The following is a 12,840-nucleotide window of genomic DNA, read 5'->3' on the forward strand; positions in this document are numbered from 1 at the left end:
GCACAGCTAAGCTATGGCATCCGTTACACTTATAGCACTTTTTTATTTCTTTATTTTGCTATGTCCGTATATTGGGGGGGGGGGGGGGGGGGGGCATTTTGGTCATATTTGAATATTGGGGGGGACACGTCCCCCTCAATGTCTATGGTGACTACGGCCCTGTGTGTCTTTATGGCCAGTGGCAAGCCTCAAAGTTTTCAGGGTACAAATACCAACGATGAAATATTACAATATAATCGTGTCAAAATCAAAACATGTTATGCCTCCCTTTTTAAAATGTACTTATATTTCTTAGTGAAATCCTATGTAAAGTCTTGATAAAGTCTAATATGCTTGTGTACATTTTCAAGAATAGCATGCTCATTGTCTGGTCTCAGTAGCCTCTCCCTACTCAGACATTCCAGAATCCCCATTCATAGAAGTTCACACCTAACACAGGGCTCTCAAGTTTTGAAGTTTGCAAGGAGTGAGACTTTGGGCCCGTCCCAAAACCTCCCCTACCCCTAGATTTTTGCCCTTACCCTCGTTTTTGCGCGTGCACATGTATGGCTAGGGTGTCCCATTACTTTAGGGAGCAAGGGGAAGTGTTATTTTCCCCTTAAAATCAACCCTCAAAATATAGCCAGGACCGATGCAGGCTTAAAACGAAGTGGGAGATGAAATAACCCAGGATACCATGCGAGCCGGCCAAATTTTTTATATATTTTCGCAAATAAGCATATTAAAATTTTGAAATATGTTGGAATATGTTATTTTGATGCACATCAGGGGCCTATACTACGAAGCGGGGTTTCTGGCTTATCTGGGTAACTTCGAGAGTAACTTGATCACGTGTGGCGTAACTTCCCGATTAACCCGTACTACGAAAGTTGGATAGGTTTTAACCGAGGTATGCTGCCATGGCAATTTACGCTGCATCTCAAACCTGCTCCGACCAGGTTATGTTCTTGGTTAACCCGAGGTTTCCGTTAACCACAATCTTTATAAGTACCACCCCTCCACTAACAATTTCTCCCGAGACATGTCGGCGTACCTGGATGATCCATACGACATTGGAGCGCAAATCGTGAGGGACTCTCTTCGCAGGGCGAGGGGTTTTAGAGACCGCCAGAAAATATATATAGCCTACCCGGACGATATTCTCTATGAAGATATAGATTGTCAGCCGAGGGAATTCGTTATCTTTGTCAGATGATCTAGGAAGACGTCTCATAGCAATGCCCGTACGTGGACATTCATGTATTCAATCGGTGATGCAAGAATACTGTACAGTGTTGGGTGTAACGCGTTACAAAAGTAATGTAATTACTGTAATATATTGCTGTTTGCGGTAACGTGGTAATGTAAGGCATTACAAAAAAAAATTGGGTAATATTTTACTCGGTACAAACTTCAGTAACGCGCGTTACAATGCATTTAACCCGAAATTAAGGGGTGTTTTGTTTTGATACATATTTGCCACCACACCATGCGAGAACAACAGAGGAGAAAAAATCAGCGCAAAATAGTAGAACGTTATCTCCTGATACTGGTTGAATATGATTGCTGCAGCAAACTCGCAGGCGGACTCTATTTGCGGGATGGACATAAGCCTACGCTCATTATTTTCAGCTTGTCAGAGACAAGGCTATGAAGAACATAATAGTTAGTGCACTTTGTGTGCGAAACCGAAAGATCTCTCTATGCCTCGCGAAATAGCACAAGTAAATTAATGAAACATCTAAAGTAGTGTCACGCTAATCTTTTTGATTCTTGATAAAACACAAACTATGCTGTTGTGCATGTCAGCTTTGTGCTGTGAACTTGAATTGAAGAGAATAACGGGATAGAAATGCAGAAAAAGATTGTGTAGCCTGGCAGTGCCACCGCTCCCACCACGCGCATCACGCACTTTGCGTTGGGCACCAAAGGACAGAGGGGGCACCCAAATGTAACCAATGAATAGCTTTATTGCAAACTGCGTTTCACTCTTCATCAATAACGTTTACAATGTCAAAATGCACTAACACGATGTTACATGCAAGTTTGATACCTTTTGGGTTCTCTCAATCACCACGTAGTAGCCTACTAGAATTGGTGGGTCTTCAATAATTCGTTTTCCAAGCATTTAGGCTACATGAAGCACATGATATGCTGAGTCGACTGAAACGCATTCCATTCAGATAGCTAGGTGGATACCAGGCTCATAATTCACTTGTATTCGCAAAACTAAATGTGAAGCAACATGTCATTGCATACTTCCATTTCCAAAGCAATGAAGGTTGCTTCAAACAACTTAACATTGTGCATATTATTGTTAATATTGTGCTATCAATGTAACTCAAACAAATAAGGCTTGTAAACAAGAGCTGGCAAAAGGGCATTATGACAACGTAAAGATCAATGCTCTTAAAGTGACAGTGCACCATTTATAGGTAAAACATAATTTCTTCAGAAATTAATGTTTAAAAACACACAGGTGTTTGAGTGTTTGAGTTATCATTTAAATGTCACTCACTCAAAGCCACTCACTTAGGGCACCGAAATGGCCAGCAGGCCACCATCTTGACATGTCTTTATTAAAGGAACCGTATGTAAAAAATGTATTTCAATGAATCATAAAATTGCCCTGATATGTCACTAGACATTAAGATATCATGTTCATTTCAAATACTTATATCACTGACAACAGTAGTCTGGCCAGGATATTGTCATTTAAAAAGTGAAGTTGCAGCCCTCAACTGATGTTGATGTTGTCATGTTGTGTTTTGGCCTAATGCGCCACCCTCCACCTATCTACTAATCACAAAGTCAGTAGTGTTTCGTCATCCGGTTGCCAACTCTGCCAGTCAGAGGGGAGGGGAAGGGGATACACCGCTCTACAGTAATTTGAAAGTGATTGTAGTACCAGTTTTGGCCACAATCTTACATACGCTTCCTTTAAGCTTTGATTTACAATATAGTAGGCTCTCTATTGATTTTAATGAGTAGGCCTAGGCCTTAAAGTTACAGTATTTCTATCACAATTTAGCAGACTTTGACCTTTTGTCGGTTTTTAACAAAATTCTGACTATGATGTTCCTTGTATTGCATCATGAGCACTGCGCCTATTGCATTCTACTGTTGTTAGCCTTAAACCTAGCTCACTCATTATGCTAAATCACATCTCCCTCCATTGGAAGAGCAAGCTGCATTGAGCGTAATAAACTGCATTTAGAATGGCAAATCCATATTTCTAGATATTTTGGTGAAAGTAACTTAAAAGTAATGCAATAGTAGTGTAATGCCTTACAATTCAGAGACAGTAATATTATAATGTAACAAATTACTTTTAAAAGACAGTAATAAGTAATACATAATACATTATGATTTTGAAGTAACTTGCCCAACACTGATACTGTATGTCCTAAAATAAATCGGACATAGGCCTACAGTATGCTGAACATCTGAGCAAGAATAGCCTAGTTCTTTATAGATCAGTGCCCTCAACCCCCTCCATAATCGGCCTTCCACTATTATTTGCGATGGCCAACTCCTCTGCTACTGTAAAACACTCTGGTGCCTTACAGTAGTGTTCTAATACACCTTTTTCTTGTTAGCTGTAAAACAGAGGCCAAGTGAAGGCTATAAGCATAGGCCTACATGTTTTCATAATTAAGAAATATTAATGCAAGCTATGACTATATAAACCACTATTCTGAATAATGTGTTTGTGTTTCATTTTCACCTGCTGCCATGTGCGTTTGGCAATGGTGTTGCATCTGAAATGTTCACACACTAAATCAGTCAATGGGGCTACTTAAACATTCAATTATCCTTATTACTGTAATATATATGCCCACTTCTAAATTGTGTTGCATCTGTAGGCATTTCTATGAACTAAAAATAAGTAATTTAATTATTTCAACTCATTAAATAGATTCCGCAAGCTATTAATCCTCCGTAGGCTATTTGAAGAACATGTGGAAATAAAACTTTACTTTTAGGCATTTAGGATCTGCAATACGTTGCCAACAGCCTTGCCAGCTTGCTTTGTTCACTGCCGACGTATTTGATTTTTGTCGTTGAGTGGGTTTTAATTCCTCATAACTTGTCATAAATAATTGTGCATTCCTCATCCGTAAAATAAGGTGAACGCGTCATCACTGAAAGTGGTGATTTGCGCTGCAACCCGCCCCTTTTATGTGAACGCGCACAAACTCCAATGAGGTTAACCCCGGCTCAACAAATCAACTTCATAATCAGCGTCGTAGTACCGATTAACACCACTAAAGATAACCAGGTTTTGTCAACCCCGGTTTAACAAAGTAACCCTGGGTTACATCTGGGTAGGTTAAGCTCCCTTCGTAGTACAGGGGATGAGGAATGCCAATTATTATGACAAATACGTCGGCAAGGCTGTTGGCAACGTATTGCAGATCCTAAATGCCTAAAAGTAAAGTTTTTTTTCCACATGTTCTTCAAATACGGAGGAGTAATAGCTTGCGGAATGTATTTAATGAGTTGAAATAATTAAATTACTTATTTTGAGTTCATAGAAATGCCTACAGATGCAACACAATTTAGAAGTGGGCATATAGATTACAGTAATAAGGATAATTGAATGTTTAAGTAGCCCCATTGACTGATTTAGTGTATGCCTAATCCTGTGAACATTTCAGATGCAACACCATTGCCAAACGCACATGGCAGCAGGTGAAAATGAAACACAAACACATTATTCAGAATAGTGGTTTATATAGTCATAGCTTGCATTAATATTTCTTAATTATGAAAACATGTAGGCCTATGCTTATAGCCTTCACTTGGCCTCTGTTTTACAGCTAACAAGAAAAAGGTGTATTAGAACACTACTGTAAGGCACCAGAGTGTTTTACAGTAGCAGAGGAGTTGGCCATCGCAAATAATAGTGGAAGGCCGATTATGGAGGGGGTTGAGGGCACTGATCTATAAAGAACTAGGCTATTCTTGCTCAGATGTTCAGCATACTGTAGGCCTATGTCCGATTTATTTTAGGACATACAGTATTCTTGCATCACCGATTGAATACATGAATGTCCACGTACGGGCATTGCTATGAGACGTCTTCCTAGATCATCTGACAAAGATAACGAATTCCCTCGGCTGACAATCTATATCTTCATAGAGAATATCGTCCGGGTAGGCTATATATATTTTCTGGCGGTCTCTAAAACCCCTCGCCCTGCGAAGAGAGTCCCTCACGATTTGCGCTCCAATGTCGTATGGATCATCCAGGTACGCCGACATGTCTCGGGAGAAATTGTTAGTGGAGGGGTGGTACTTATAAAGATTGTGGTTAACGGAAACCTCGGGTTAACCAAGAACATAACCTGGTCGGAGCAGGTTTGAGATGCAGCGTAAATTGCCATGGCAGCATACCTCGGTTAAAACCTATCCACCTTTCGTAGTACGGGTTAATCGGGAAGTTACGCCACACGTGATCAAGTTACTCTCGAAGTTACCCAGATAAGCCAGAAACCCCGCTTCGTAGTACAGGCCCCAGGCCCCAGCAGTCTCCACGTTGCGGACCCACATCAAAACAAAACAATTTCCTGATTGGTTGAGAAATCCTATTTTCTGATTGGCCGATAGGTTAGTAACTGAACAGCAGCTCTCTGAGCTGAATGAGCGCACCGACAGCAACGTTGTGTGACACGTTTGTAAAATATAGCCCTTTAGAAATTTCTGTGCGGGCAAGTTAATAATTTCTCGGAGTGAGAAATGCCATGTGTGGCGTGTGAGCGTGTGAAGTCATTGAAATGCGTGTGTCTCACGCTCAATGCGTGAGACTTGACAGGTCTGTCCTAGATTCAACAACCACTCGTGTTTTGAAAGGAAATTGAGACTAAATAGAGAGTGGCTTGGACAGCGAACACCTCCTCCGCTATATCGCAATGTTGAGGAAATTAATCTGGATTTTAGAGATCAGTTCCAAATGTAATGGGTTTTTCCATGGCCATGCGTCCTTCAACCAAGTTTCATGAAAATCAGGTTGCAAACTTTCCCATACCCTAATCCTGCTGGGGGGAAAAAATAATTAAAAAAACACAGGTGCAACAATTTTATAACTGAAGCTGCTAATTGGACTACGAGACTAGCTGCACCTGTTAGGAATCCGCGCAGCTTCTCCGCCAGAAGATTTAAATATCTGCGCTCGCAAAGTTTATCCACTTACTAATCTGTCTGTGTTGTGTAAGTGTTCCTTGGCCCATGTCTTTTCCACTTTCCATTTCCATCTGGTTTTAACTAAAAACAACTGGTAGCCTAAAGCATGGCGAGCGAGGTGAAAACTTCGGCATTCTGGCGCGCTGTCCTGGGAGAGTTGGTTGGAATGATCCTTTTCATATTCATTGGCATCACGGCTGCTATCGGAAACCAGAACAACAGCGGCCCCGACCAGGAGGTCAAGGTGGCACTAGCGTTTGGGTTGGCCATTGCCACGCTCGCGCAAAGTCTGGGGCACGTCAGCGGGGCACACCTCAATCCAGCCGTGACCCTGGGCCTGCTGGTCAGCTGCCAGATCAGTGTTCTCCGGGCTGTGTTCTATATCGCCGCTCAGATGCTAGGGGCTGTCTTAGCCAGTGCTGTTACTTTAGGACTAAGGCCAGCCAGCATTAATGATTTAGGCTTGAACCAGGTAGGCCTATATGAAACAAACGTGCACGGAATCTATACAAATGTTTGTTTGTTTGTTTATTTGAAGATAATTTGATGCATAACTGTCTTAAATAATTTCTTAACAGGTTGTATATGTGGGTCAGGTTAAATTTCAAGGCCTTGTAATCTCATTTTATGCCTGCCTTTTGTGGAAAACTTTACAGCTATGAGTTATTTTTTCACATCACAATTTGAATTTGTTTACAATAAATAACTGGTCATGTGCAGCTGGGGGGGGGGGCACTTTAATTGATGTGTGATTTTAAGATGGGGGGGGGGGCACTTTAATTGATGTGTGATTTTAAGATGGGAGGGGGGGCACTGAAATACGTGTTTCATGTATTTTAATTGATGTGATTTTAAGATGTTTGCCACAAAAGTGTGTGTGGTTGAGTTTGTATTCATTTCAGAAGGTGAATGATTGTGTGTGTGAATAGATTAATAAGCTTTTCCTCTCCCTCCCTCTTTGAACACAGCTGAATGGAGTCACTGCTGCTCAAGGCTTTGGCATAGAGTTCCTGCTCACTCTCCAGCTTGTCCTATGCGTCATTGCCACCACAGATAAAGGGCGATGTGACGTTAGCGGTTCAGCACCGCTGGCCATTGGTCTCTCTGTGGGCCTTGGACACCTGGGAGGCGTGAGTAAATGCTGCTTTGACCATTAACAAGAGGCTTGTGAAACCTGCTTTCTTTACCTCATGCAGATTCAGCAAATGTGTTATGCCCTCTGTATATGGGGTTCTGTGCCTTCTTTTCATTACAGTTAAGTTATACAGGGTGTGGCATTAACCCTGCTCGTTCTTTCGGGCCAGCAGTCATATTAAAGAACTTCGACTACCACTGGGTAGGTGTGTGTGTGCGTGTGTGCGTGTGTGCGTGCGTGCGTGCGTGCGCGCGTGCACACTGGTGCGTTCCTCTGTGCCTTCACTGTTGGGAGTGACATTAAAATGACTTGACTAGCAGATGTGCCAGAGTCTGTAAGTTGATGGCAAAGTAGTTTGTAGTCTTCAAAGAAGGTGCTCTCAAAGTGGAAATAAAGCATTCACACACCCCCCCCCCCCCCCCCCCCCCCCCTAAACAGACAGACACAGTATTTAAAGTTTTGCGCTCATGTGTTCAAAAAATCTCAAAACCTTTCTTGTTTTTAGGTATACTGGGCTGGTCCCATGAGTGGGGGTATTGTGGCTGCCCTCCTCTACAACCTGCTTGTGTGTCCTAAAATTGGCGACCTTCCCAAGAATCTCAAGGTCTTGTGCCATGGTGATTGTGCAAGTGAGCGAGAACCTCTGCTGGATGGTGCTGAGGGAGACCAGTGGACCAAGCAGTGAAAACATATGCACATTTCAGGAGCCTGATTTTGTGAAAATGGCAATAAAAAAGGAATAGGAGCAAATGTCGTTGAATGTGTCTGCATCTATTTATCCGCAACATTTGGAAAGGGAAGGTGGCTGCTTTTGCCGTCAGCCTTCATAGCTCAACAGGTTGAATGTTGTATCATGAACGACTGTCATGATGTGAAAAAACATGGACTTTGACACCACAAATGTCATTCTGATGATTGATTTAATAGAAGCCTAACCATTACTATGAATCTTCATTCAGAAGTCCAATATAAATGTGTAAATGATACACAGTATTGTATTCCTCTAATGCATCAAGGGGTAGACATCAGTTACCAGCGATGTAGTTCATGGAGAGTACATCAAAACATCAGCAGAAAGCATTTTGACCACGGAATGGAGAAGAGTGCTGTCAAATTATTATGACCGCCGCGCAGCGAAGCGGCGGTCATATAGGTTTAGTCAGATTTTTTTTTTTTCCCTTTTTCACATGGCCAAATTTCCGTCAAGGATTCCCGGGACACTGAAAGACCGGGGTACACGAAACTTGGTGGGCATGTAACCCCACATGGATAGCATGGAACCATCGTTTTTCGTTTTGATCTGTAGCCCCCCCGCTGGACTGGACCCCCTGAAAGGAGGGTAGGGCAGACAGTTTTCTGTGATTATCTCGAAAACCGTAGGGTTTAGAAGGACCTCCTTTTTTTTGTATGTTCATCTCAAGGGGCCATGTCAACCCATTCCATAACCACTCATTTCATGTATAGCGCCACCTAGTTAAACATAAAAAAGTAAAAATTAGGTGTTGTAATCGCAGGTATCTGTAACTTAACATAGTCAAAACTGCACGAAATTGGAAGTGTAGGAGCATTATGACACCCTCTGAATGCACGCCAAGTTTCGTGGAATTCCGTTCATGGGGGGCCACACAATAAATTAATTTGTTACTATACACCAACTGGCCTGTAGGTGGCCAGAGACAGTTTTCTGTGAATATATCGAGAACCGTAGGGCCTAGGAGGACCACCTTTTTTTTGTATGTTGGTCTTAGGGGCCATGTCAACCCATCCCATTACCACTTATTTCATATATAGCGCCACCTAGTTAAATTAGGTGTTTTCATCACAATATCTCTGGCTGACATGGTCAAAACTGCACAAAATTGTGTAGGATCATTATGACACCCTCTGAATGCATGCTAAGTTTCGTGAACTTCCGTTCATGGGGGGCCTTACAATAAAATAATTTATGTGTACATTTAGTGACCGTACACCAACAGAGTTTTCTGTGAATATCTTCAGAACCGTAGGGCCTAGGATGACCAATTTTTTGCGTATGTTTGCCTCCAGGGGTCATGTTAACCCATTCCATATGCACACATGTGCATAAACAGATACGCACACACATACATTCACAGTAATCATATATATGACACATACTCACACAGTAGACATATGTACGCATGCATGCACATGCACACACACAGGCACATACGCAGGCATACACACAAGCACGCGCACACACACACACACACACACACACACACACACATACATAAACATAAACATGTACACGCACACATGCACACAATTCAAACATTTCTCAGAATTATGAACAGGCAAGATGGGGGTGGGGTTGTATAAAATGAATTTTACATGTGAAATCTATGAACTAAGTCATGTTTTGGTACTTGTTGTCTAGCAGATACCAGTGAGAATTGAGTGTGCATAATGCAATTTAGTGACAGTTTAGAATCATATATGCCTTTCAGTGTGATTTATTTTTGTGGAAAAAATGTACTGGACTGGGCGGCGGTCATATTTTGTACTGCTCTGCGGTACATCTAGTTAGCATCAGGTCAGACTCATTATGAAACATTTTTACTTATAAATGTTTTTATTATAACATTTTATTACACTATATTTTTTATTATGGTAATAAAGCCTACAATTGCATCTATCAAGAACTCCAAAGATTTATGGAGCCATTTCAGAATTGCGAGATAATATACAAAATATCTCCTGTTCAAGCCTTGCGCAGTATGATGTTTCGGCTTTGACTAGTCGAGAACACACATGCTCAGTGTAGCCACAGCCCTTCACAGTTTGTGGGTGCAAAAGTTGAGAGGTGCAACTGTCAGCAGTGCTATAGATGGTTGTTCATGCAGGGCAGACTTTTGTTTTTCAAGTTGTGTTAGAAGAAGCTACAACGGCCTGGTCATGGTGAGCGAGGTGAAAAGCTGGTCGTTTTGGAGGGCTGTCTTTGCAGAGTTCGTCGGAATGCTCCTCTTTATATTCATTGGCATTGCATCTGCCATTGGAAACAAGAACAATAGTGATCCTGACCAGGAGGTCAAGGTGGCGCTGGCGTTTGGTTTGGCCATTGCCACACTCGCCCAAAGTCTAGGGCACGTTAGCGGGGCACACTTCAATCCGGCCATCACCCTGGGCCTGCTGGTCAGCTGCCAGATCAGTTTGCTGCGGGCACTGCTGTACATTACTGCTCAGTTGGTGGGGGCTGTCTTAGCCAGTGCCATCATGTACGGACTTCGACCTGATTACAGTAGTTCTTTAGGAGTCAACGCGGTGAGTCACTGCCACACAGACATCCACACGCAATTCAGGTTGTTGCCAGAAATTTACATTTCTGATCCCATGAACTCTATGGCTGTCTAGATTTATTGCAAGAATTGTTATTGTAATTGTCGTAATTGTTTTTTCTGCTCTTCTTTTCTCCCCACAGTTAGCACCTGGGATAAGTCCAGCCCAAGGGTTCGGACTTGAGCTTCTAGGCACCTTCCAGCTGGTCCTGTGTGTGTTGGCCACCACCGATAAAAGGCGCACCGATGTGAATGGCTCAGCTCCCCTTGCAATAGGTCTCTCTGTGGGTCTGGGTCATTTTGCCCTTGTGAGTACACACCATCTAACTGATGACCTGCTACTGTCATTTTTATCTAGAAAAGAATGTAGAGTATGGGAGTCAGAAAATGCAGTTTAGACATCCATCAACAAAACACTTATTTTACTTGTCGTCTGAGGGACAGTATGTAATGGAACAGAAACGTATCAGTGAAGATATTTCACACATTTCCAGGAATGTTAAGGCTCTGGTTTCTATTAGGGTCACCAAATGGCACATTGTAAAAACAGCATACATCTGCTTGAAATAACTTGAATAAACATGCTTCACAAACTTGGGGGCCAGGATAGTGCTAAAGTAGATAATACCAAAAATAGTGTCAAACGCAAAGTCAAGAGGACCACTTTGAGAAGGGTCATATTTGATCCTATCAGGTCATGTGAGGGAGAGGGTGTTGAGAAGAGATAAAAATGAAGGAGAAGACATTGGCTTGTAAAAATGGTGGAAAGGTTTGAGATATTTTGTAGGGAGGAAGGGAGGCACAGGAATGGAGGACAAACAGTTTGTCCTGTGTTTACATAAGATGTACCTCTAAAATGTACAGTATTCAGTCTGTTCACCATCTGAAGATGGTAAAATGATGATGACTATTGTTGACTATGACTATCAAGTCTGTTCACTATCCATCTATTAAGATTGTAAACTCAGTTAAGCAAATATGTCTCTGATTACTCTAATATACAACTTCAAAACTTCTTTACCATGAACTCTTTCTGCAGATCAGCTACACTGGGTGTGGTATCAATCCTGCCCGTTCCTTTGGGCCTGCAGTCGTTGTGGAGTCATTTGAAAACCACTGGGTGAGTACATATGAAGAGTTTGTTTCCAAAATGCTATATCTCCATTTTTAAAAAATATTTTAATTGAGTACATAAATAAAATAACAATACAGAATTACAGTTCTACTGAAATTACTTGGAACACAAAATGTAAAAAAATATATATATTTATGAGAATGGTGGATATAGCGTTTTAGGACCAAACTCTTCATATGGTCTGAAACACTGTGTGTATTTACTTTCAAGCTTCACCTCAAATGTGCATTCAGGGAAAATGTATGCCCATTCTTATTTTTTTATTAATTCTATCATTTGTGTAACATAGGTGTACTGGATAGGCCCTATATGCGGAGGGGTTACGGCAGCTCTGGTCTATGACTTCCTGATATACCCTAAACGAGAGGACTTATCCACACGGATGACTGTACTGACCAACGGAGAGGATGCTGAGTCTACTCAGCAGTTCGCCGTATCAGAGGGAACAGAGATTGCTGGTCAGTGGCCTAGCAGGCAATGACGAAATTGCTCCATTGTCTCCATGTGTGGATAAAGCCAAATGCTGTCGTGTCAGTCTTAAAATTAAGATGATGGCAGTTTTCACTTGTAATGTTCAAAACTGTAGTAAATCATCCCCCCTTTTAATGTTTTTATTTGTTATTTTTTACATGTATTTTCTTGATTTGGTACCTCAGTCTTTTAATATCAGTGCTATCTGTTTACAGTCCTCTGTAGAATAGATTGATACTGGAATTATGAGGATTTCAATAGAAGTTTAAATTACTTAATTAATGTTTTTGTTATTGTTTTTATATATCCTAATAGCAATATTTGCAAAACGTATAAAAAAAAACATGATCGCTATAATTATGGTGAAAGAATATTAAAAAATATGTTTTCCCCATCACACCAATGCTGTCTCAAGTACGATGCAATCCGCAATCTTGAAACTTCCTGTGTTTTGAGTGACAGTCATTTAACAAAGCTGGAAGGTCTCCAAAGCCCCCTCTTAACCTCACCGCAGGGTTCCCAGAAGGTAAAGATATAATTCAATGCAAGGGTAGATGTATGTGCGTATACATTTAAAAAGGGAAAGAACACTTAGAACAACAGTAACAAGAAGTGTACCTGCTGACATAATAGAAATT

At 41.5% G+C, this 12,840-nt stretch overlaps 2 protein-coding genes across 2 annotated transcripts; both read left to right on the forward strand.

Annotated features, from left to right (window-relative positions):
- The first annotated feature begins 6,271 nt into the window (after window positions 1–6,271).
- Window positions 6,272–7,985, forward strand: LOC143135449 (aquaporin FA-CHIP-like). Its single transcript, XM_076296112.1, has 4 exons — window positions 6,272–6,637; window positions 7,134–7,295; window positions 7,421–7,501; window positions 7,806–7,985. Exons 1-4 carry the CDS (start codon window positions 6,272–6,274, stop codon window positions 7,983–7,985), a joined length of 789 nt encoding a protein of 262 aa, XP_076152227.1.
- A 2,222-nt stretch (window positions 7,986–10,207) lies between these two features.
- On the forward strand, window positions 10,208–12,337 carry LOC143134999 (aquaporin-1-like). Its single transcript, XM_076295727.1, has 4 exons — window positions 10,208–10,582; window positions 10,740–10,904; window positions 11,636–11,716; window positions 12,021–12,337. Exons 1-4 carry the CDS (start codon window positions 10,217–10,219, stop codon window positions 12,210–12,212), a joined length of 804 nt encoding a protein of 267 aa, XP_076151842.1. The 5' UTR covers window positions 10,208–10,216; the 3' UTR covers window positions 12,213–12,337.
- Window positions 12,338–12,840: the final 503 nt, after the last annotated feature.

The sequence above is a fragment of the Alosa pseudoharengus genome, unplaced genomic scaffold (genome assembly GCF_046254945.1).
Source record: "Alosa pseudoharengus isolate Yale_2024_CS ecotype anadromous, Long Island Sound unplaced genomic scaffold, YU_APseudo_1.1 YU_APseudo_1.1_scf_2, whole genome shotgun sequence".
Lineage (NCBI taxonomy): Eukaryota > Metazoa > Chordata > Actinopteri > Clupeiformes > Clupeidae > Alosa > Alosa pseudoharengus.

Excerpts from the sequence above, each read along its gene's own strand:
- LOC143134999 (XM_076295727.1), top strand. The coding sequence starts at position 10,217 with ATGGTGAGCGAGGTGAAAAGCTGGTCGTTTTGGAGGGCTGTCTTTGCA. Across the intron at positions 10,905-11,635 it reads GTCTGGGTCATTTTGCCCTT|ATCAGCTACACTGGGTGTGG; the intron begins GTGAGTACACAC and ends CTCTTTCTGCAG. Across the intron at positions 11,717-12,020 it reads AGTCATTTGAAAACCACTGG|GTGTACTGGATAGGCCCTAT; the intron begins GTGAGTACATAT and ends TGTGTAACATAG.
- LOC143135449 (XM_076296112.1), top strand. The coding sequence starts at position 6,272 with ATGGCGAGCGAGGTGAAAACTTCGGCATTCTGGCGCGCTGTCCTGGGA. Across the intron at positions 7,296-7,420 it reads GCCTTGGACACCTGGGAGGC|TTAAGTTATACAGGGTGTGG; the intron begins GTGAGTAAATGC and ends TTTTCATTACAG. Across the intron at positions 7,502-7,805 it reads AGAACTTCGACTACCACTGG|GTATACTGGGCTGGTCCCAT; the intron begins GTAGGTGTGTGT and ends TCTTGTTTTTAG.